The sequence below is a fragment of the Poromitra crassiceps genome (assembly GCF_964638095.1).
Source record: "Poromitra crassiceps genome assembly, chromosome: 1".
Lineage (NCBI taxonomy): Eukaryota > Metazoa > Chordata > Actinopteri > Beryciformes > Melamphaidae > Poromitra > Poromitra crassiceps.
In genome coordinates this window covers 123,240,715-123,267,374 of record NC_139623.1, presented here as the reverse complement: position 1 = coordinate 123,267,374, position 26,660 = coordinate 123,240,715, and the positions used below count along the sequence as shown (strand labels likewise).

The 26,660-nt window shown below is 42.4% G+C and overlaps 1 protein-coding gene across 1 annotated transcript in view; it reads right to left on the bottom strand.

Moving 5' to 3' along the window:
* The window catches only part of hlcs (holocarboxylase synthetase (biotin-(proprionyl-CoA-carboxylase (ATP-hydrolysing)) ligase)), a 125,684-nt gene that overhangs the window by 51,611 nt on the left and 47,413 nt on the right, over window positions 1-26,660 (bottom strand). The window contains exon 6 of the mRNA XM_083635561.1: window positions 19,509-19,789. Within this exon, the coding sequence (XP_083491687.1) occupies window positions 19,509-19,789 (281 nt within the window). The remainder of the gene's footprint in view (window positions 1-19,508; window positions 19,790-26,660) is intronic.

Below are 26,660 nucleotides of genomic sequence, written 5' to 3'. Positions count from 1 at the left end.
CATTCACGTTGACTGATATATCTGTCAGTGTGCGCCTGTGCTGCTGTCGTTCAGTCTGCATGTGGCTGAGTGCGCACTGCTGGAGTGGGCGGGGACGGGCCGTCTCGCTCTCAACAGTCAATGGGCAAGCCACGTGCGTTTTTTGGGCTGCTGCCTTCAGGGGTGGCTTAGAAAAACCCTGGTCCATGCAGAGGCCTATTAGAAATGGTGCATTCAAGGCCAAGAGAGCTCGGAAAAGGCATTTCTCTTTGAATGCTGCTTTCAGTGAAGGCATGGAAAGGGCAATTTCCATACAAAGCACCATTAGAAATGCTGCATTCATGGTCAGGAAAGGACACTTTTTACAGACTGAAAAAAAGGCAGGGGCTCAAGCCCCCTTTGATGTCTATGTGTGCACGTGCCTGCGGCCCGGTACCCGTCCGCGGCCCGGTGGTTGGGGACCACTGCAGTACATGACCTTATACCGTATTGTGTATTGTGCTTGTATTTTCAGTTTCACACTTTGCCATATAAAAGCCTGCCAACTACAACACTCGACTGTTCCTTGGAGGAAATAATATGGTTAAGAGTTTAGCTGTCTGTTAATCTCAACATAGGCTCACAGAGAGCATGTAAGGGAGAACAGAACACGTTATTTAGCCACCTTCCTGATAGGGCTGGGCGATATATCGAATATACTCGATGTATCGCGGCTTGTGCCACGTGAGATGTAGAAATGACTATATCGCGAACATTCGAGTATAATTGTCACGCATTGTTTATAACTTAAGCCGCCGGCATGACTCGCTTCACGTTTCCTCTTGTCAGCTCTCTCTCTCAAGGGAGAGCTCTGTCACACTCAAAAGGGAGGGGGAATCACATGGATACGTCAAACGCATCAAACCGCGTCAGACACCCGTCCTTAACCTATGTGCGATTCGAAATCACGCGTCCGCACCATAGACTGGCGAAACATGGCCGCCTCCAGTGTGGCTGTTGACAGTTTCAAATTATAACAAAACAACCACTATTGCAATTTGCAATACATGTTCCGCAAGGTTTCTGAGATTAGGGGAAAGTCTGAGCTGGCGTTAAGCTAAACCAAACGTGGGGAGGAGGCAGCGGATTTGTTTTGGCATTAACGTTAGCTGTTGTGATGATGGCTAACGGGGCTAACGTTAGCTAGCTGGTTATGCTACCTAGTTGCAGTGCAGCGCTCCACAAGCGCGACCAAAACCCCCGCATTTAAAGCATTTCATACTCCCAGAGCTGGCGTAAACCATAGAGAACCTCATGCATTAGCCTACTCAAAATGAAACGTCCAGGGTTTGTGTCTCCAAAAGGAACTAACGCTAACGTTACATGCAAGCTAACGTAGCTAGCTGCGGGGCAGTCATGATCTATTAACTCATTCATGGCCAGTTTAGGACTGCCAATATTTAGCACAGTCCAAAGATTTTCATAATTGTTGGTCATCTTTCAAGACCCACAGTAAATTATCTATTAGCACCAAAGTGATTTGCAATACCTCAAAATGAAGATGTACGTCTCTGGGTTCACCAGGAAAAAAAAAGTGAGCTTTTAGCATGTTCTGTACTCTACTTATAGCCATTTATATACACCCTGTTTTCACTAAAAAGGTCTCTCTGAGAAGACAAACAGGAGAAAAGGCCATTTTTGTAAAATACACAATCTCAGGCAGAACTCGCTCTCAATTATTTTATTTTGAACTGTATTGACATCAGACATGTAAATATTATTCGTTATGACACAAATGACAAAAAAAAAAAATATATATATATATATATATATATACACATGAAGTGCTTTTTTTACATTCAACAATACAGTTTACTCAGTGAGTGAGTGTGCAGACAGACACACAGACAGACATACAGACAGACAGACAGACAGACAGACAGACAGACAGACAGACACACACACACACACACACACACACACACACACACAGAGAGAGTTCTGTCCACAGCTGCTGCTGGATCGCACCTCTTGCCAGGGAACACTACTGATCGGCCCGCAAATTAGCATAGGAGGGGAACACGAAACTGGTCTGAGATCAGCGTCTAGCCTCCTCTGCCTCTGCATCGTTTTCCTCCTCTCGTTCGGGCTGGGATGAATGCTGCGACACAGGAACGGGGTCGGCTTGGCTTTGGGACCAGGCGCTGGAACCGGATCGATCATGTTGGTTTGACTAGCGCGAACAACTCAATCCAGGTTCGCCCTGCAGCAGAGGCGACCAGCGCAGCGCGCCGAGGGGTGTTTCAATGGTGTTTCTCCTCTATGCAACAGGCAGCGTTTCTCCGTTTTCTCCTCCTCTTCCATTTCAAAACAACAGCTGCGGTATGTGTTTGATAACGTGTTGTCGGCTTGTCTTTGAGGCTAGGGACCTGATAACATGTCACAGGCTGGGGAAGTCTTTGAACTACGCACTGTACTAATAAAAACAAAAACACGTCAAACACGTCTTTGGCGTGGATGGCTATTCCTGATAACACGTCAAAGACGTCTTTGGCGGTGAATGAGTTAAGGAAAACGAATGCGCAAGTGAACATCACATACGTATATTTTCTTTAATCTAGACTAGAGGCATCATTTTTCAGTCAAAAGTGAAACGACACAGATATGATGGCGTATAGTGAGGCTTTCCATGCCTCAATATAGAACTGGCCCCACAAAATTCAGACAGCATGTTGCCGTCATGCCAATAAGAGTCTAAATTAAAAATTTTATGTTTTATCTGCAGACTAAGCAGCTAGGCTTTCGGTTCTATAAAAGCCATTATTTTTTGTATTGACTATTGAGTGATACACTTTACTAAAACAATCATATTATATCAGAAGTGTTGCTTGTGTTCACAGTGATGTCAGATTTGCTTAGGTCAGAGCTATGGAATATTAAATCATCCATCTTTGCTCACTACATCTGCCCTTTCTTCTTTTTTACCCCAGGTGTGCATAAAATACTGGTTAAGAACTTATGGAAAAGTCATGGAAATCCATTGGTCAAAATGTGTATGAACCCTGAAGGGTTAAATTGAGCATTTATGAGAGATTTCAAAAATATCGAGATATATATCGTGTATCGCGATATAGCCAAAAAATATCGCGATATTCTTTAGAGGCCATATCGCCCAGCCCTACTTCCTGACAAGCTAGCATGTTCCAATCGATGCCTTGGGTCTTCTAATTTCATATGATAACAGAAACCTCACTCTGGCTTTAAAACTGAGCCCGCTACAGCCCCTGAAAGTAAATGTTCGAAATCACAATATTTGGGAAATATTGCAATATTCGGGAAATATCAATATATTCGTGAAATATCGCAATATTCAATATTATCGAAAATTGGCCAAAATCCTACTCCTCTAGGTTAATGTCTATGTAAAAACTATTGTTTGAAAATAAATAAATAAATTAGCAATGCTCTTGTGGACCACCAGGCAGAGTGGTCCACGGACCACAGTTTGGGAAACACTGGCATAGGAGACTGAATAGAGAGATGGAGGGAAGTAGTGGCAGGTACAGAGTGCAAATTAAGACAGGAATAGTGAGAAAGAAAGTGTAGGCAATCAAGAGCCAAAGCCAAAGAGAGATGGTAAGAGAAGGCTGTGAATGGAGAAACTAGTGAGATCCATGTCCTCTCCACTGATCACTCCAGGTCCATTATCCATCTGCTCATTACAACAAGGCCACAACAAAGACAGACAAAGTAGCATGTCTGAAGGATGAAAGAGAGGAGGCATTGCTCCAAAAGGATGAGCAAGGGCCTTTGAAGCCAGGCCTTTGTGGTGGGTGGGGTGGGGAAGCCCTCCCAAACGCCCGCTCAGGGCTCTTTGTTTTGGGGGGCAGCTAAGCCAAAGGCCGGGGTCACCCTCCCAGATCCAGCGGGTCAGCAGGATAAACGCCCAGCAGCCAAGTCCTCTGTGGGAGGAGAGGACTAGAGGAGGAACTCTGATCACAAACTGTGGCCGGCCTTCTCCACACTTAGATTAGGGCAAAGACAGACACAGCTAACCTTGTTTTGGGAGTGAGGCAGACGGATCACACCAAACAAGACAAAGGGGATTTTCTGCTTAAAGCTGCCTTCTCAGCACCATTGAAAATGAAGCTGGAATCTGTTAGCTCTCATCAAACAGACCTGATGAAGACATTTCACAAAAGCATGGTCGCTGTCACATGCAATAGATGGCGCTGGCCAATAAAGGCAAGCCAAATTTACAGACAGATCACCTGATATTATAATGAATAGTCTGATACTGATTAAATTTATTAAAAAAATGTAAATCATACAGCCATGTGCATGGTAACTGAGGAGGGGGAAATGAGAAGATTTCAAGATTTACAAAACATATATGATTTAACAAATCGAGACCTATATATTGTATATATATATATATATATATATATATATATATATATACTGTACTGTACTGTACATACTGTATATACTGATATTTTCAGAAGAGGGGTTACTATAATAGAAAAATTAAGACAAGTGTGGAGAAAATATACCCAATTATAAATATATTTGTACGAGCATACCAGAATGTTTTCCCCAAAGTTGTTGCAATCCTGTATAATTGTCTGATGGAAGCGAGAAATGAGTCAACAATATATGTGAAAGCTAATTGGGAAAGAGAGCTTAATGAAGAGATCCCAGATGAGATGTGGTATGACGTGTGGAAAATACACCAGACCACGACAATCGTTGGGTTGGAGAGAATTTACTTGGAAAAAACAAATTTGTTACTTTATTACACCCAAAATTAAGGCTAAACAAACTAAAAACCCACAATCATGTTGGAGACTATGTGGCAATATGGAACCAAATCATACACACATCTTTTGGAGCTGTAACAAAATACAATCTCACTGGGATGGTATTCATTCTGTTCTGAGTGAGGTATTGGGTTATCAGATTCCACGAACATGCCCTGTCTTATACCTGGGACAAATGGAGGGTACTGTGGCGAAGGAGGACCAGTACCTGGTCAAGCTTTCTTTTCTGCCGGAAAGAAAGCTATCACCAAGAACTGGCTCAGGACTAGGGATGTTAATGATTAATAGACAATCGATTAATCGATCATTAAGAATTTGATCGATCAAATGAGATGTTAACCGATTAATCGACAATGTAGGCTATGTGCTATTTTATCATTTTTCTTTTCTTTTCTGAAATGATTTAACACCACAAGGGCAAAATGTAACTTTCACTGCTCATACAGAGGAAGAAGAAAGCCAAGCTAGCAGACAGAAGTCCAGGGCGGGAGAATTACACCCAAAAAGACAACAGTAATCATTGTAAACATTATAATACAAAGTTGAAATATCTCACGTCCACAAGCACAATGACAGCTAATGCAGGATGTTTAGTTGGTTGATCAACTTGTTGGGTCGACCTAAAGACAGCTGTAAAACCCTGCATTTTGTATTTTTTATTTTGTATGTCAAAAGCAGTTTTTAATATAACGATTAATCGATTAATTGATCGTTAACCTGACCAATTAATCGATTAAGGAAATGTATAAAAAATTGCATCCCTACTCAGGACTGATGCACCGAATCTGAAGCAATGGATGACCATTATAGACGATATACAAGTAATGGAGAACCTCACATATAAGTGGAAAGAAAAAGATGAATGTTTCATAAAAGGCTGGGGAAAATGGTTAGTGTTCACCTTATTATTTGCCCGCATAACGTCATTTTGTAATCGTCTTTCCGTTTTAGACCCGGAAGTCTACCGTAATCATTTTTAGACTTGCCAAAAAGCTGTTTTCAAGCAAAAATACAAACTGTTTTAAAGTTTTAACATTTTTACTGTTTTTTTAATTTAATTTTTAATATTACGTTACTAGAACGTAACATTCCAAATATGTGACCAGTTTATCAGAATAACGCCTATTTGGAAATATTTAACGAGCAGCGAGGACTAAGAGCGCTGGCTGTGTGACCAGTCGGACTAGCTAGTATCTGTCAACCTACAGTAGGCTACTGGCAGTGAGAAAACATTGTTGACGTGCTTTTGTAACTAACGTTAAATGCCGACCGGGTACAGCCATCGGCTCCTTGCAGCAGTAACGCTATGAACATGTAACTGAAGTTGGCCGCAGTGTAGCTTCTGAATGTTGCCAAACTTCATTCATAGTGACGTTTTGTTTTGGAATTGGCCGTCAACTAGCGCTACATCTTGACTGTCGTCATGGGCTGAAACGTCATAGATCTTAACTGACGTCATACATGACTGACGACACGGGCTCGGGATCAGATAGATATGATTATGGAGGTGGGTTGAAATTCAGTCTGCGACTACACATATTATGTTTTGTTTTGGTTCTCTGAAATAATACTAATTGCAACAACAACAAAATGTCAATCATGAAAATTTCAAGTGGAACTTTTGATGTGAAAAAGTGTGAAAAATTAAAGAAATTCGATTTTTGTGATTCCCCACACATTATTAAATAGGTGCACTGAATACCCAGGTATTTAAAATAAAATAAGAAAAATCATTTTTGGGTTCAGCTCGACTTTAAGGGATAATTTTACTGAAAGCCATTTATCCACAAATCCATTTCAACGGGACAAAAATCCTCTCACTTTCAATCCCTATTAAATCTACAAGATCAAAATATCTCAAATTAAAAGATTATTTCTGCCATCGTTGGTCATTTTGGAAACAGGATTTGCTGTGCATAAGTGTGTTTGCATTGATCATTCACCAGCATCAAAGAGATGCTCAATAGGAGAGGACAAACTAATCTGTAAATGTGATTCATTGAGCTAATCCTGTTGACTTGGAAACAGCACAAATTATCATTTCCAAATAGCACTATTAGACATGATCAATAACAGAGGCGTGGTCCATTACTAAGGGGCAGCTGAGGCACAGAACAGGGATGACCTTGTTTTGCTACTTGCCTGGGACAGGATGGTCTGGCCGGGCCCGGTCTGCTAGAGGTTCTGGACAACAATTAATAATAATAAATAAAAAAAATCTCTCTTCAGCTGGCTACATCTTTGCCCGAGAAATAATGTGTCGCAGGAAAACTTTATCTTTGAAACAATATGCTTCAATGGCAATTTGTTATATTCTGATGAGGTCAACAGTGTTCATCTCATTTTATGCTGCAAATGTAGATCTTTGGGTTGTGTTTTTTCCAAAAATGGACCCTTTAGTCCAACGCTGTTGTCTTGGAGCACGGAGAGCCGAGACTATTCAGGTTTGGATTCCAAACAAAGACTGCACCACATGATTTCACTGATTATTTCCTCTGGTCTGGTTAAAGGTGTGCTGATCAGTTATATCACCTGCCCACTAGTGTTCCAAACCAGCTACTATAATTAACATGCTGTGTGACACTAAATGACTATGCAGTGTATCCACTCCATACATGTAGTGATGGGTACATAATATAGGCACATAATACACACAACATGTAACAGAATTGTATCCAGACAGTATCCAATTCCAGACACTCTCGGTCACTCACTCACTCACTCTGTAATTTCCAGTGTTTACCTGTATTTTTATACAGCGTTCCCAACCGAAAGCTAAGTGACATAAATTCATACCAGGGCTCCAGACTAAGTTAGGCGCACTGGCGCGCCTAACTTTTTCATTTAAGTGCACCAGCACGTAATTTAGGTGCACCCAAAATTTTAAACATGCCTTTTGGCGCCACAATAATACATTTTAAGCGTTACCTTCTTTGTCATTTTGTATACGATACAGGGAGACCAGAGAACTGGTTGGCTGGCTGCACTCCTGTGGTCCGCTAGCGATAATAACAATACGACTTCCAGTCGGATATTTTCAAAATAAAATGATTCTGCACAAGTCTAAAACACAACAGCCATTGAAAAGGTTTTCTTTTAGTATTTCTCTGTCTTTCTGTGTGTGTATGAGATTGACACAGCGCGCTGTGGGACACTCACACAGACACACACACAGACCTGCTAGATGTCAGTTGCACTGGTGCGACCAATGAAAATATTTAGGCGTACTGGCAGATTTTACGGTGGGAAAATGCACCTAAATATGAGCACTCTGGGGCCCTGCATACATATTTCAGAAGATAGGTAATACAATTGTATCAAATTTCATAAATATCTATACACATTTAAGCACATAAAACAAACAAGAAACGGAAAGCCTTAAATCCCACTTACAGTTCAGCTGGGAACATCCTCCAATGTCAGCCTCGACTTGGAGCCTTGCCGACGGCAGCTAGACCTACTGTATATACTCGAACGTCAGCTTGACGAGGGGGCCGCAGGGGAGTCCCCAACAAAATGAGTAAATTGTGTTATTTCACTAGGATTTCAAAGACTAGAAGTTAGCCCAAGGAGAGAATGTAGTCCATATACTTGGTAATCTTTCTCCACATCTTCCACATCTACAGTATATTATACTTGCGCTGTTCACGTCATCTGCATCGAGTCACATTTTCGGGGAGCTGCACACCAGCTGCGCTGGCAGGCTCGCCAGCCGTGGCACAGCCCTCGGCACATTTGGCGAGGGCTTTGACGCACAAGCACGCTTGGTTCACACCAAAAGCAGCGCTTCACGGAAGCGTCGAGCAGGAGCCTTGCCATTCACACCAGAAGCACTCTGTGAAAATAGACCACACGCCGAAACTATGGCTGCAGCACGCGTGCAGCGTTGCTTCAGCGAGGCAACGCACTGCGGCCGGTGTGATCTGTCGCCCCCGTTAACAAGGACGCCGAAATGAAAGTCCCTCCGCGTGGTGTTGCTTCAGCATTGCTTCAGCGTAGGATAGGCGTCTGGTGTGTTTGGGCTGATACTTGTGTCAGGAAATCAGTATTGGCTGATAAATAGAAAGATAAGAGCTTTGAGTACAGAGCCTGCACTTCTTACAAGTATCTATAACACTGTAAAGGTACAAGAATGGTTAATAAAGGGTTACTATCGAGTATATGAATATACTGAATATACACGGAAGAAAATATTGGTGATTCTTTGGTCATATGCTGGCCGGAATTGGATACTCTGATGCTGTAGTACATTGGCAATAATTTGAGAGAGGGACGGGTATTTTATTTTATTTCTTCCAAATGTCTTACAATTTCTAGGCTATAGCAATACGTACAATATTGTTATTAACACATTCACTGCCGTCGACGAGTTGACTCGTCAAAAAAAATCCAACGGTTGACTGCCGTTGACAAGTCAACTCGTCAAAAAAAAAGATATGGGAGCCACCGAACGTGTAGAACCCATTCCACCGACCCACTAAGTGGCGACAGTGCTCTCCAGACTAGAAAAAGCCGAGCCAAAACTGCAGGGGAACACGCGAGGAAACCATTCTCATACTGTAAAATGGATTGGCGAAAACGCTTTCGCTTTCGCGCTGGGAGCTGGCGGTGGGGGATTGCAAATTTGCATAATAGATTATGGGTGCAACACACTTTGAAACACCGGCAGAAAGCCCACAATCGCACGCAGCTTCATTCCAGCTGAGCTCACAACCGAAACGAACGAGCCGCCAGTAGCCAGGCAGCACAGACAGGCAGAGCCTCGCTTGTACCGCTGCAGCCACGGAGGGAGGAGGAGAACACACACGGAGGGAGGAGTTTGAAGGAGAGGGGGGTTTCCTGCTGCTATGGAGGAAATTACTGTTCAAAACTATTGTTTAGATGTCTGACGTCTTACGCCAAAAATAAATGGTTAAATTGACTGTTCTATCGAATTTCACAAAAAGCCATTTATCTCAGCTTAAATTTTCAGACGCTGAAACCATGCTGTATTCAACTGCTAATGCCTACATAACTACTAACTCTACAAACTAACTCTTTTAGACAGAGAAAGCACACATTCTATTAGTTATTTTGAGATATTTTGTGTTCACAAAATCTTAGCAGAAAATAATCCTCGGCTCTTGAAAGATGAGCCAGAATCCTCAAAAAAAAACCTTGGCAGAAGCTACCTACAGTAAAAAAAAAAAACTGCTGGCAGTGAATGTGTTAACGGCCTAGACATGTGATCGTACTATTCAAGTATTGAAGGAAACAATGGCTGCCATTTCTGCCAGACGCTTCACTTCAATTGATTATTATGATTATTATTTGTCGCGTGTGCGTGTGCGGGGGAGGGGGGGGTATTCAATATTGCGCAAAGTCTCGTCATATTCTATAGAATTGGTTCCCAAACTGTGGTATCCAGTATGTAGGAGTACCTACTGAGTATGTAGCATGCTAGTATTCTGGCTGGTAGGACTGGGGTATACATACAGTATATAAAAACAACTCCACTGGCTTCCCGTCTCCTCCCGGATCAGCTACAAAATCCTCATCATCACATACAAAGCTCTTCAGCAACTGGCCCCCCCATATCTCACCAACCTCCTCTCCCCCTACCAACCCTCCCGGTCCCTCAGATCCACCACTGCCGGCCTTCTCTCCACTCCCAAGTCCAACCTCTGCAGTTTTGGTGACAGAGCTTTCTCCAGGGCAGCTCCCAAGCTCTGAAACTCTCTCCCTCCGGACATTAGAGAATCAGAGACCCTCACTGTATTCCAACCCCGCCTCAATACCCATCTCTTCTCCTCTGCCTTCTTTTAAGTTCCCCCTGCCTATCCCTGTGTGTCTGTGTCGTCTTTGTCCATTGTCTGTTGCACCTTCGTCGCCCCCGCCCTTTTAGTGTATAGTGTAAAGTGTCTTTGAGTCCTTGAAAAGCGCTATATAAATCCCATATTTATTATGATTATTATTATACAGTAAGTATGGAGCCTGGGTAAACCCAGCCTCCACGTGACCTTCATGTACTATCAGTCAAGCATAGTCTGTGACGTCACGTGTGACGTTGAAGGCTGGGTTCACTCAGACTATCAAGTATGAGTACATACTGAGTATGTAGCATGTCAGTATTCTGCCTGGTAGGACTGGGGTATACAGTAAGTATGAGTACATACTGAGTATGTAGTATGTCAGTGTTCTGCCTGGTAGGACTGGGGTATACAGTAAGTATGAGTACATACTGAGTATGTAGCATGTCAGTATTCTGCCTGGTAGGACTGGGTTATACAGTAAGTATGAGTACATACTGAGTATGTAGCATGTCAGTATTCTGCCTGGTAGGACTGGGGTATACAGCAAGTATGAGTACATACTGAGTATGTAGCATGTCAGTATTCTGCCTGGTAGGACTGAGGTATACAGCAAGTATGAGTACATACTGAGTATGTAGCATGTCAGTATTCTGGTTGGAAGTATTGGGGTATACAGTAAGTATGAGTACATACTGAGTATGTAGCATGTCAGTATTCTGCCTGGTAGGACTGGGGTATACAGTAAGTATGAGTACATACTGAGTATGTAGCATGTCAGTATTCTGCCTGGTAGGACTGGGGTATACAGCAAGTATGAGTACATACTGAGTATGTAGCATGTCAGTATTCTGGTTGGAAGGACTGGGGTATACAGTAAGTATGAGTACATACTGACTATGTAGCATGTCAGTATTCTGGTTGGAAGGACTGGGGTATACAGCAAGTATGAGTACATACTGAGTATGTAGCATGTCAGTATTCTGGTTGGAAGGACTGGGGTATACAGCAAGTATGAGTACATACTGAGTATGTAGCATGTCAGTATTCTGGTTGGAAGGACTGGGGTATACAGTAAGTATGAGTACATACTGAGTATGTAGCATGTCAGTATTCTGCCTGGTAGGACTGGGGTATACAGTAAGTATGAGTACATACTGAGTATGTAGCATGTCAGTATTCTGGTTGGAAGGACTGGGGTATACAGTAAGTATGAGTACATACTGAGTATGTAGCATGTCAGTATTCTGGTTGGAAGGACTGGGGTATACAGTAAGTATGAGTACATACTGAGTATGTAGCATGTCAGTATTCTGGTTGGAAGGACTGGGGTATACAGCAAGTATGAGTACATACCGAGTATGTAGCATGTCAGTATTCTGGTTGGAAGGACTGGGGTATACAGTAAGTATGAGTATGTAGCATGTCAGTATTCTGGTTGGAAGGACTGGGGTATATAGTAAGTATGAGTACATACTGAGTATGTAGCATGTCAGTATTCTGGTTGGAAGGACTGGGGTATACAGTAAGTAGGAGTACATACTGACTATGTAGCATGTCAGGCAGTATTCTGGTTGGTAGGAATGACAACCTACATACTCTCATCCTTCCATCCCTGACTTGGACTGACCTGGCCGGGGCTCCAGAGTCCAGGGTCTAGCATACCTTCACTGGACATAAAAAAAACACTGCACCATATGCTCCCCAGAATAAGAAATGAGGACTTTAGCCATCTGCTGACAATCTTATATAATTGCAGGTAGAGCATGCAAGGTCAATTGGACCAATTTGATTTTTATGCACAAACCTGTTGCAGGAGTTATGAGGCGTCCATTTTCTCTCAACCAGATCCCTTTTTTGTCCGATGGTTTGTATTTTTTACAGGAAACAGGACCCTAATTCCATACAGTGTCAGTTTGGATATTGGATTCCCTGTCAAAACAAACACTGATTGCCAGGGCTTTGGCCCAACAACTGGGAAAGCTTTCACTAGAAGAGTCCCTTGTTCAGGTTGTTTGTCCTATTCAGACTTCCAGAGTATGAAGGTGTTACACTGCTATTAGCTGAACAGTATTCTGTTTATGTACCATGCTCAGAATTATGACTGTTTTTATTTAAATAAATTGCAGCACTCCCAAGCTTACAAGTTGTAATTTTGTAATTATGAAAGTTGAGGATCGCTTCTAAGAAAAAACATGGTAAATGGCAGAAGGAGAAAAAAAATATGCATCCAGGGGCAGAAAAGGCACAGACGGACAGAATTTGTACAACTATATCAGATGGACTGCATTAGAAATATACATCATTTAAACTCAGAGATGGGAAAAGTACACACATTCTTTACATAAATAGAAGTATAGTTACTTATGTAAAAAAAAAAGACTGGTAAAAGTACTGATTCAACTTGTTTACTCAAAAGTCAAAAGAATGTACAGGCTCTGGAATGTAATAACGTTTTTCTATTTCTACCGGCTGTTTCTGTGAAAAGCTAACTGAACCTCAGGTCATATTAATATAATTCGGAGACTATTCAATTTAAAAGATCCTCTCCAAACATGTTTTAAGATGTATAAAGAGTATACTTATAGACAGACAAACGTTAGTTTTTGTCTGTCGTGCATTAAAACTAGGGCTGCACAATTAATCGTATTTTAATCGTTATCGCAATATGAATATGCGCAATAAACACATCGCAAAGACTGCCTGAAACGCAATGAATAACAAAAGTGGTTTTATTTACATGCGTCATGCATTCCCACTCAGCATCTGATCATTTTGTCTTGTGTTGTAAATCCAGCGTACACCTTTCCCTTGCAACAGCGCGCTCCGCCCCTCTGCCAAAGCCCAAACACGCTGTGTGTAGTTTCAGCTAGAGTCAGTGTGTATTTCATTTCTTTATTCAGTGGGCATAGGCTATGTTAGCCTTATTAAAGCAGAAAGACATAGGAACTGTATAGCTATATGCATACTTTAATATTTGTTTATTTATCGCAAGTCGTATCGTCATCGCTATATTGAACAATGTTATCACACATCGCTACTCATATCGTGCAGGCCTAATTCAAACTAAAGTAACTAGCCTGTTTTGATAATGTAAGGAGCAGAAAGTACAGAGATTTGTGTTAAAATGTAGGGAGTAAAAATAAAAAGTTGACAGAAAAATACAGTACTCCGTGAAGTACAGATACCTGAAATTATTAAGTATTTGTACTTGGTTACTTTCCATCTCTGTTAAAATTTTACATCCTTCACTGTTTCTGTTCCTGTATGCCGCTTGTTATTTGAGGGGGAGAAAAATAAATCAAAGATAGAAAATGAAAAGTGGGCCCTTGGGTTTTTCTGTCTGAGCCTGGAGCTCTTAGCAGAGAAAGCCCACAAATAGGAAGTAGGTGGCTGCAGGCGCTGGGATCGAGTTCAGCCGAGCAGGAAAAGAATCATTATGATCTCTGCACCATGTGGCCGAGTGGCATTAAAGAAAACCATGCTCTCTTATCCCACCGTGCTCACAAATAAACACTTCCACACTGTTAACAAGCAGCCTGCAAGCCAATTGTCCTTAACACAACACCAACAGCCTGCTGAGATGTCTGCTGCAAGCTGACAAGCTCTCACACACACACACACACACACACACACACACACACACACACACACACACACCACTACGCTACGTAAGCCATACCATTAGATAGAAAAGGCCAAACCTATAATTCACTCTAATAAATTATAATTCACTTTCCCCCCAAAGCCCAAGATGACATCCTCAAATGTCTTCTTTTGTCTTGACCGACAGCCCACAACCCAAATATAATCAGAAGAAGACTAACGAAAACCAGAACATATTCACATTTAAGAAGCTGGAACAAGATAATTTTTGTATTTTTTTCGTAGAAATTAGTCTAAATGATGATCGATTAGAAAAATAGTTGGTGATTAATTTTCTGATGATTGACTCTTGAATCAGTCTATTAATTAACTGCTATACTTTTTCATTGCTGCTTAGCACCCAAAATGCAAGCTTTTGTGATTTTAAAATGACAATAGTCAAATTTGTGTTTTCAATGTTTTGTTTCTTTCTGATTCATTGTGTAGCCCAGTGCAGCAGATGTTTAATCTGTACAGAACGTTGGACTACACGGGGGTACATTCCTGGTTTAGGTGTAAATGCTACTCCAATTTTAAATTCAAGATGTATACAATACTGCAAAAAATACTATTATCAGTAAAGCAAGCTATACTTTTCCACAATTTCACTACAGTAGTTTAACAATGTATATAAAACAATTTAAATTGATCTCTACTATTGGAATCCCTGTTCTGATAATTGTGGTCGCAATAGGAATAGCATAGTGTCTAAGAGCATGTTAAGTGTGGAGTTGCCCAGTGAGAGCATTGAGATTCCAGTTTGGTGTGACCTTGTGAGAAGACTATCCTGGCTGTCTAGCAGCTATTCTGATCTGGTCCTGGCCAAACAAAGCACTAATACCCTGGGCAAACACGCAGCCTGCAGGCCATTCAGCCCACGCTTACAGACCAGAGGACACTATAGTGAGTCGAGCTGAGTTTTCATCAGCTCCTCGCTCGGCCCAGGGAAGCATTGACCTGTAGGCACTTCTGCTTCAAACCAAACTGTTTAGTAAGCTCTCCCTCCACGATCTATTTAAAATATAAGGAAACCTTTGTCATTGTGCATTCAAAGGACTCTAATAATGGATTCAACTTAATTCAAAATCTATCGAGGACTATGCTGGTTTGGTTAAGATTTTAGGCCAACATATCACAGTAAATAACACAAAAAAAGGACAAAAAAGTAACACACACAAAAGACACAATATAATCTAACCGCATGGGTGGAGGGCACATTTACATATAAACCACTAAAACTTGAGCACGCATGTAGCCAATAAATTTTGCTCACAGCAAGAAACTTTGTTTAGTTACCAGATTTGACCAATTCACTACTGTAGTAAAGCATTTGCATAGGAATGTGCAGTTAACCGATTCAATTACTGTATATTATTATTCAGTCTATTTTTACTTCCACTATTCCTCGGGATTAAGAAAGAAAATTGTGTTCTGTTCTCAGACACTTACTGTACACTTCCCATACACTGGAAACATCTCTTGAATTGAATGGAAACTATTTTTGTTCAGTGGATTTGATTTTTCTCAAAATGCAACAGTTAATCAGCATTCTAATCTTGGTATTACCACCTAATTTACTCATTACGCTTTGCATGTTTCTAAGTCAAACTCATAATTTTAATTATACTTCTCTCATAATTTACTATGAGTTTGTTTACATGCAAACAATAAACGGATAACTGAGAATAATCAGGTAACAGGCAATAATCTGATTTCTGCATTTACATTTCAAAGTGCGTGAGTGGAAATTGACGGCAATGAATAAACCTGATGATTCAGCAGTAACCTAGGTGTGTTTATCGGTTTTCTCATAAACTGATAACGGCCTTTATCCAATAAAGGATGTTGTTTACATGACACTTGAATAATCAGGTAACTCTAGAAATCCGCTAATAAACAGTTTACTGTATTAGTGTGCATATAAACGCACTCAATGACAATAAAAGCAAGTTGCAACAAATATCTGCAAAAATAGACAAAGTAAGGCACATTAATTTTAATGAACATATTATTCACTAATTCTAAGAAATTAGACTCCACATTTTGAACAGGATACATTGTATTAAATTTAGATTGGAGATCAAATTAGCTAAATGGGAATTAATTTGACAAGACAATTAGAGAGTATTTGGTTAATTCTTCTGGCACACCTAGAGAATCCGGATAAAAATTTCAATTCATTCAGCTCACACTAGCCTCTCTCTGAGGCAGCTTAATATCATGTATTGTACTAACTGCTAAAATAAATCAAACAAAGGCTTTCTCAATACCACTTAATCAAGCTTGTTACAGGGGGATATCTCATATATTAATGGTGAAATCAAACTGGAGAAACATGTTTTCCTTTTGCACGGCCAAGTCATTCACCCCACTTTGGTTCCTATACAACCTTAATGACAACACTGTCTGTTCCAATCAACTCAGCAGCGCTCCACAATCCATTTTTCAAACTTTATGACAGTTTTAATCGCTCCCACCTGCTGCTAGATCTGCCTGCTCACCGGCCACTTCCACTCACATGTGTGGATGCAGACAAAGACGTCTATTAGGTGCAACTTGCCTTTGCTGCAGTGAGGTCACTCAGCCATTAAATTAGTTCCAGCCCAGCTACCCTCCCACCCCAAAACACACACACACACACACACACATGCACGCACACATGCACAAACGCACGCACACGCGCGCACACACACACACACACACACATGCACGCACGCACGCACACATGCACAAACGCACGCACACGCGCGCACACACACACACACACACACACACGTGCGCACGCACACACACGCACACACATGCACGGACGCACACGTGCACACACACACACGTGCACAGACATGCGCACACACACACACACACACACACACACACACACACACACACACACATACACACTTCAATTGCCATTTCTTCCTCTATTGCTTCCGTTGTATCTCCTGTCACTGTACCTTCACCAAGTTGGTGTCAACTTAATTTTCATCTGTGGACTCCAGAAGAGACTCATTGCCTCATAATCAACAGGCAGCTGGCAGTGCTCATGTCATCATGTGTCAATCTGCATTCAAAATTCAGTCTAGAATCAATTTATACATCTCTGCCTTCGGATTGGCATAGTGACCTTATGGAGATGCCTCTCTTAAACGCAGGGACTATATTGGTCAAAACTGCATGGAAATTCTTTCAGGTATTTGAGCTGAGTTATATTTAGTGAGGCAGATTACCGTATATACAAAAGAAGAAAAGAGCAGACCAAGAAGTCCAACCACTGCCTACCTGGACTGCAGGGCACTGCCGGAAACACTGGGGCCAAATAGAGATGCACGATATATCGGCAATCATATCGGTATCGGCCGATGTTAGTCATTTTTTAACATATCGGTATCGGTCCGATGTTGCAATGTTGATATCGGTTATCGGTATCAGCCAAATTCTTCACATTGAGATGAAATAATGCAGTAAATCTAGGATTTATGGGCTTTTACAAATGTTTTTGAAATAGAGAAATGCATTACCTTTTCAAATTCAGTGTTTACATGTGTTTTTCAGTATGTACAACATTTTATTATCATAGAAATGTGTTTTTATACAGATGATATCGACATCGGTAAATATCGGTTATCGGCCATAACAGCAATGTTAATATCGGTTATCGGCATCGGCCTAAATTTTCATATCGGTGCATCCCTAGGGCCAAAGCTACCTTCATTTACAAATGGGTTCCATAATAGCAACGGTATTATCACCAAGGCAGGCAGGTGTTTGCCTATGCCACTCACAAAAGCAATATTTTGAACTCATGGTTATGGTTGAGATACAGGAGACTAAGTTGTAAGTTGATTTTTAAGAAGGAAGAAGGAAGGAAGTCATTGCATCGCAATCCCTCTTCGACCAGCTGGTACAACATCAAGAGTTCCTCCAATGGTTTTGAATGGGTCACGTTACTCTCTAGACGAGAGTAAATATGAATGTAAATATAAGACAGTGCCATTTGAAGTCCGTTTCCTCTTTCCTCCTGTCTTGACCTGGCTGCAGGGCTACTGATGGAGGCAGCTCTGGTTGGGAGGATATCTCAGTATGTTTGGTTGGGAGGGGAGGGGATATCAGTATGTTTGGTTGGGAGGGGTGGGGATATCTCAGTATGTATGGTTGGGAGGGGTAGGGATATCAGTATGTATGGCAGGGAGGGGTGGGGGGATCTGAGTATGTTTGGTTGGGAGGGTTAGGGATATCTCAGTATGTGTGGTTGGAATAATAATAATAATGATTGGATTTATATAGCGCCTTTCCAAGGCTCAAAGCGCTTACACAGAATCATTATTCGTTCACACCATTCGTACCGGTGGTTCAGAAGCGTGGCAGCCACACATTGGCGCTCAACGGGCCCCTCCAAACCACCATCATCATTCATGTCTACATTCATACCAATCATACCATTCATGTCTACATTCATACCAATCATACCAATCATACGAGGCAAGGAGGGTTAAGTGTCTTGCCCAGGGACACAGCGATTAACAGCTGGGAGGGAGCGGGGATCGAACTGCCAACCCTTGCGTCATTGGCCGACCCGCTCTACCTCCTGAGCCAAAGCCGCCCTCCCCACCCCCAAGGGGTGGGGATATCTCAGTAGGTTTGGTTGGGAGGGGTGGGGATATCTCAGTAGGTTTGGTTGGGAGGGGTGGGGATATCTCAGTAGGTTTGGTTGGGAGGGGTGGGGATATCTCAGTAGGTTTGGTTGGGAGGGGTGGGGATATCTCAGTATGTTTGGTTGGGAGGGGTGGGGATATCTCAGTAGGTTTGGTTGGGAGGGGTGGGGATATCTCAGTAGGTTTGGTTGGGAGGGGTGGGGATATCTCAGATCTCAGTGTTTGGTTGGGAGGGGTGGGGATATCTCAGATCTCAGTGTTTGGTTGGGAGTGGTGGGGATATCTCAGATCTCAGTGTTTGGTTGGGAGTGGTGGGGATATCAGTGTTTGGTTGGGGATATCTCAGTATGTTTGGTTGGGAGGGGTGGGGATATCAGTGTTTGGTTGGGGATATCTCAGTATGTTTGGTTGGGAGGGGTGGGGATATCAGTGTTTGGTTGGGGATATCTCAGTATGTTTGGTTGGGAGGGGTGGGGATATCTCAGTATTTCATCTCGGTTAGGGTCAGGGTAGTTTGAGAAAGTTGTGACAAAGATAAATACGGTACTGAAAAAAATACCTTCCTCCCTCCACTTAACAACACACACTTAGTTGATTCTTAGTTCAGAATTCAAAATTCCAAAAGCTGATAGGAGAGTACGTACCCGTCCAGTAGATCCATGGTGGTGGTAGTGACATCAGCATAGAGCAGGGTATGCCCCAGGAGGCTGGTCTTCAAGTTTTTGCTGTAGGTTTCCATACTGAACTGGTCCCAGCTCTGGGACTCGAGAGAGTGGGTAACCAGGGCCAGGGAGCCGTCAGGCAGCAGAGGCCCATCCTGGAGCTCCATGTTGGATACCATTCTGAGGGAGGCCTTGGACAACTTGACAAGGCCCTCTGGGTCTGCCTGGGTGTGCAGCCACTTCAGGAAGCTGGCCTTGCCCTCCTGTGGGGAGATAGAGGAGACAAGGAGAGAATAGCAATCTCACAATCGACTCTATGGATCTTACAAATCATATATGCCACACCTGATCAGACCAGATGTGTATTTTTGTTATCAAGTACCCCTCCACCCCCTCCCGGATCAGCTGCCTCACAAGGTTACCAATAGTCATGAATCAGGAAACATGCCCATATCCTTGTAAAAATGAACCATTCACTGTTAGTTGAGAAGTTCCAGGATTAGTCTCTTGATGGCTTCAGAGAGGAAATCTTAAGTCTACTGCATAGTTGCCGCAGAAACAATGTTTGGCAGGTCCATATGAACAAACGGACAGATTTTAACAAAGAAAATGCCACATTGACTGTGGACTTTGCAGTGTGCAGGTTTGCTGGCACTCCCTTATGCCTGGTTTAGACTAGGAGCGCCGAGCCCTCAAGCTCGGCAACAAACCCCCCCAGATCAGAGGCAAATGACGTTGGCTCGGCGCTCCCAAATCGGTGCTCACATGTTAAATGTGAACTGTCCACAGACGCGAGCGGGGAGCTCCATGAGAGCTCGCCGATGAGTCACAGAAGTCTGACAGATATCCATCCTGCTAAATATCTGGTCATGTCGGGAGACGAGAGCAGAGCATAGTGAAGCAGACACTGCCAGGGTGATATCTGCTGTCTGCAGCATGCTGTCTGCCAGGGTGATATCTGCTCTCTGCAGCATGCTGTCTGCCAGGGTGATATCTGCTGTCTGCAGCATGCTGTCTGCCAGGGTGATATCTGCTGTCTGCAGCATGCTGCCGGCCAGGGTGATATCTGCTGTCTGCAGCATGCTGTCTGCCAGGGTGATACCTGCTGTCTGCAGCATGCTGCCGGCCAGGGTGACATCTGCTGTCTGCAGCATGCTGTCTGCCAGGGTGATATCTGCTGTCTGCAGCATGCTGTCTGCCAGGGTGATATCTGCTGTCTGCAGCATGCTGCCGGCCAGGGTGACATCTGCTGTCTGCAGCATGCTGTCTGCCAGGGTGATATCTGCTGTCTGCAGCATGCTGCCGGCCAGGGTGATATCTTCTGTCTGCAGCATGCTGTCTGCCAGGGTGATATCTGCTGTCTGCAGCATGCTGCCGGCATGCAAGTGGTCTGACGGAGAAAGCCATTCTATGGGATTGGTACTAACCGCTGTCCCACAACCAAAAAAAAGCATTCAAGTAGCTACGCAAACCGTCAGTTACTCTGGCCGAGCCATTACCTGGTTTTGTCCCTCATTCGCTGAAGCCATTACTGATGTTGTGTGTGTCACCACCAGGGGCGGACTGGAACTGAAATTCAGCACTGGAGCTGTAGATGAAGAGGCCTTTTTCCGAGCGCGCAAAGGGCACCAGACCAGCCGCCAGGATCGCGCCCTTTGCGCGCTTTGCAGTCATTTTAACACCAATACAGTTTTTTGTGCTATCAAGAGAATCTGATGATGCTGAATGCCTTCAAGACACTTTAGAACACACATGGGCAAAATATGGCCGGCGCCCCCTGTGTGGCCCGCAATGGAATTGCAAAAAAACATTTATTATTTATTATTTTTTTACAATGCACCTGAACGCAACATGCAAGATACCTGCTGAATAAGTTTCCAAATGTTCATGTCATTCTGGCCAATACTCCACTTCTGTTATAGCATTTCAGTCTGGAATATGGGATATCTTTCAATAATCTTTATGACTAAAAGGCTCAAAGTAATCTCATGTGTAAGAAATTACTGTTCTACATTGAAGTAAACATTTAAATAATTAACTCGTTGGTTTTGGATTTATTTAGCTTCAAGATTTTTGTTCTTGTGTGACCCTCAACACAGGCTTTGAGAATCCCGGGCCACTTACTGATACTTATGCTTAAATTAACCCACTCATATTCTGGTTTATTTCAAGAAAAACATTTTGGCTATTGGAAATTCAAATTGGCTGGTAACTTTAAAATCTAGCAGCCATATTGGCAGGTGGTCAAAAAAGTTAATTTCAAGCCCTGCAGGTGGTGACATAGGAGTGAGTGAGAAAAGGATCAAATATTGGTGGTTAAGACTGAATAATGACATCACAACTGTTAATTAAAAGGAGTTATTCCTCTAAACGTGGCTTCAAATACCCCAGATTTTTTGCGCTGGCGCCGTTCGGCCCTCAGCAAAATCTGGTAACGAGGAATTTTTTGTGTGGCCCTCTCTATCATCAAAGTTGCCCATCCATGGGTTACCGCAGGGATACTCAACTTGCTTTGCCCGGGGGCCACTTTCGTAAAACGATAGAAGGCCAGGGGCCAGTTAATAAACAAACAATATACATTTTTCTGTAGCGGATTATAGGTTTTTGGGCCGGAGTTTAGTCTGACAATGTTGTGCACACCGGACAATCCTGAATTGCTGAGCGGGCTGTCTTAAGCCAGCAATATCAGTATAAACTTAGACTTGACCCAATTTAATAATATGGCATCAGTCGACCCAGTAGCTTAGATAGAAAATCTAATAGTTGGTGAATAAACTTAGTCCTGAACTGCTGAGCGGGCTATCACAAGCCAGCAGTATCAGTATAAACTTAGACTTGACCTAATTTAATAATATGGCATCATTCGACCCAGTAGCTTAGATAGAAAATCTAATAGCTGGTAGGGTCACTTTTTATTCGAAATTCGAATTTAACTTCAAATGTGGGGGAGGAGGGGCATGTTCGAATGTAATTTGCCATGTTCGTTTTTTTTATTATTTTTTATTAACCAAATTAACCAACTGCTGCTTGCTGGTAATGTTAATCCCATGTCAGAAAAAGTCTCCAGATTCCCCCCGGGGTCTGAAAAGTTGTCTCGAGTTGGATGCAGCCAAGTTTGTGAGGCAGTGTTGTGACTGTCAGCAGCGGGAGAGCTGACTGATTGGACCATGAGGACAGCTGAGGATTTTTTTTAAATATTCTTTAAATATTTTATATTATATTATATATATTTATACGATGTAACCGGCAGGCGTGGACTGCATAATCGGGCACGATGCCCGGTGGCCTGGCCTGCAAAAAAAAAAAAAAAAAAAAAAGTTTTCTTTTTTAATTAACCAAAAAACTTCGAATATATTCGAACATTTTGCAGGCAATTCGAAGTCCGTTCGAACTTCATTTTGGGAAAAAGTGACAGCCCTAATAGCTGGTTAATAAACTTAGTCCTGAACTGCTCAGTGGGCTATCACAAGCCAGCAGTATCAGTCTAAACTTAGACCTAGACTACCTAGACCTGAATTAGCAGTATAGTATTAGGCCCAATCCCAATTATTTTCTTAACCCTCAATCTTAACCCTCCAGCTCAACCCTCAATCTTAGTAGCCCTCAAAACTAAGTGTTAAGGGCTATCTTGCGACTTTAAAATGGGACAGCCCTTAAAGGCAGATACGTCTTCAGACTGTGGGGGGCAGCAATATGCCAAAGCTCCGGATCCAGTCTGTCAATTCAAAAGGAGAGGAAAAAAGCATCCTTACAAATATTTCCTTGATAATATAGATGTAGAAATTACGATAACCATTGTATTATCTTAGTTTAAATGTCATTTTATGGATTTCCGTTTTGGAGCCTAACACATTTGTTGTTGCTAACTATCGATAGTCAGTAGCCATGTTGTGGTCAAGCCATATTATTATTATTATATTATAACATTGTTAACGTTGTTACGAAATGCCATAATTCTCGGTGGTAATGTCGTTGTTGAGTTGTTTTTATCAAGATACAGCCTACGTGTAATGCTACGCACCACAAAACAAGTGGGGGCTAGAATGACCGTGCTTTCCGACGTGAGGGCTGGCTTGACTGCAGTTAAACCGGTTCGATATTGCTGTCTAAACCGGATCGAACCGGTATACCGATTTTTTTTTTAATTAATTAATTAATTAATTTTTTTTTTTTTTTTCAAGCAGGGCTCCCGAGTGTGGCCCATAACTGTCTGTAGTGCAACTTCAGTCCACCTGATAGCGATAATACACCTCTAAGCTGGTATTGTCAACCAGCAATGATACTGAATAAAAAGAAGCAGGACACCTGTGTAACAAACACACCCTGTATTTATTTCTCATAACTATTCAAGTCAAGTCAAGTCAAGTCAAGTTTATTTGTATAGCACATTTCATACACAGAGGCAATTCAAAGTGCTTCACATAAAATGGTTGACAGGAAAATAAAATAAAAGAAGAGAGTAAAACGGACATTTAAAAGCATCACAACAAAACTTAAAAAAAAGAGTATAAAAAGTGTATTACAGGAAAATAAACCAAAAGAAGAAATAAAATGGACATTTAAAAGCATCACAACAAAACTTAAAAAAAAAAAAAAAAAGAGTATAAAAAAGTGCAATAGGCAGCAGGCGCAGCAGTTGCAGAAAGAGCTAAAACTTATAGAGGACTCATTGGGTTTGCATAGTAGCTGTCAGCAGTTAAAGGCGACGGTAAACATAAAAGTCTTTAGTCTATTTTTAAAAGTAAGTAAGGTTGGGGCAGATCTGAGGTCTTCAGGCAATTTGTTCCAGCTAGCAGAAGCATAGTGGGTAAATGCAGCCTTCCCGTGATTTGATTTGATCCTAGGGACAGTTAATAAGCTGGACCCTGTTGACCTAAGAGTTCTAGATGGTTCGTAGCGTGGGAGCAATTCAGCTATGTATTTTGGGCCTAGGCCATTGAGTGATTTATAGACTAATAACAGTATTTTAAAATCTATTCTCTGACACACTGGCAACCAATGTAAGGACTTAAGAACTGGAGTGATATGATCAGCTTTCTTAGTCTTCGTTAGTACTCTAGCAGCAGCATTCTGAATGAGTTGAAGTTGCCTAAGTTCTTTTTTGGAGAGACCAGAAAAAAGGCTATTGCAGTAGTCTAACCTACTATAAATGAAGGCGTGAATTAGTTTTTCTAGATCCTGTCTGGACATGTATCCCCTAATTCTTGCTATATTTTTAAGATGATAAAAAGCAGATTTTCTAATTGACTTAATGTGGGAGTTAAAGTTGAGATCGGAATCAATAATAACTCCAAGATTTTTGACTTGATCCTTAGGCTTCAGGGATCGAGACTCAAGGCATGCAGTGATTTTAAGCCTTTGTTCTTTGGGGCCAAACACGATGACCTCAGTTTTGTCTTTGTTTAGCTGTAGGAAATTCTGGCACATCCAGTTATTTATTTGATCAATGCACTGGCACAATGATTCTATGGGGGCATAGTCAGCTGAGGAAAGAGTTATATACAACTGAGTGTCGTCTGCATAGTTATGATAGGCTACTTTGTTTTTTTTGCATAATTAGGCCTAGAGGGAGCATATAAAGGTTGAAGAGAACGGGCCCCATAATGGATCCTTGAGGCACCCCACAGGTCATCCTAGTTAGGTCAGATGTGTAATTGCCAATGGAGACGAAGTACTTCCTGTCTTGAAGATAGGACTTGAACCACTGGAGGACCGTACCCGATAGCCCAACCCAGTTTTCCAGTCTGTCCAATAAAATTGAGTGGTCAACAGTGTCAAATGCAGCGCTAAGATCCAGTAGCACTAGAATCGAATTTTTGCCTGAGTCTGTGTTCATTCTGATGTCATTTATGACTTTAGTAAGCGCGGTTTCAGTGCTGTGATGGGGGCGAAAGCCTGATTGGAGTTTATCTAGGAGATCATTTGAGGTTAGGAATCTATTGAGTTGTAGGTAAACAACCTTTTCAATTATTTTGGCTATAAAGGGGAGATTAGATATTGGTCTGTAGTTACTGATTACCGATGCATCAAGGCTGCGCTTTTTTAGTAGGGGTTTAATAACTGCAGTTTTCAGGGACTCAGGAAAAGTGCCGGTCACAAGGGATCTATTAACTATTTGCAATAGGTCCGACGACAGACAGTTATAAACACTTTTAAAAAAGCTTGTTGGAAGGGTATCGAGACAGCACGAAGATGATTTAAGGCCTTGCACAGTTTTCTCTAAGATGTCGTGGTCGATAACGCTGAACTGGGACAAATTTATCGAACTGGAGATAATAATAATAATAATAATAGATGGGACTTATATAGCGCTTTCCAGGGCTCAAAGACGCTTTACAATAGGCTAAACAAAACTAAACACTGAGGGGGGCGGGGGGAGACGTTAGTGAACATATAACGACAGAGATTACACTAAACACTGAGTACTATGTGGGGGGGGGGCGATAGTGGTGGGACAAGACAGTAGACAGAGACAGCACACTAGCAAGGATAGGGGGAGGGAGCAGAGGGACTAAGGGAAGGCGGTGGAAAAGAGATGGGTTTTGAGGCGGGAGTGGAAGACTGTGAGGGACTCTGATGTTCTGATGTCTTGGGGGAGGGCGTTCCAGAGTCTGGGAGCTGCCCGAGAGAAAGCTCTGTCCCCAAAGCTGCGGAGTTTGGACTTGGGGGTGGAAAGGAGGTCGGCTGAGGAGGATCTGAGGGACCGGGAGGGTTGGTAGGGGGAGAGGAGATCTGTGAGGTAAGGGGGGGCCAGTTTATGAAGGGCTTTGTAAGTGATGACCAGGATTTTATAGTTGATGCGGTAGGGGATGGGAAGCCAGTGGAGTTCTTTGAGGACAGGGGTGATGTGGTGCCAGGATTTGGTGTGGGTGAGGAGTCGAGCTGCTGCATTCTGAACCAGTTGGAGTCTGTTGATGAGGGTGGAGTTGATGCCGTGGAGGAGTGAGTTGCAGTAATCCAGGCGGGAGGAGATGAAGGCGTGAATGAGAGTTTCAGCAGTGGAGTGTGAGAGGGAGGGGCGAATTTTGGCAATGTTACGGAGGTGGTAGAAGGAGGATTTGACAATTTGACGGATGTGGGGTTCAAGGGAAAGGGTGGGGTCAATGATGACACCAAGATTGCGTGCCTGGGAGG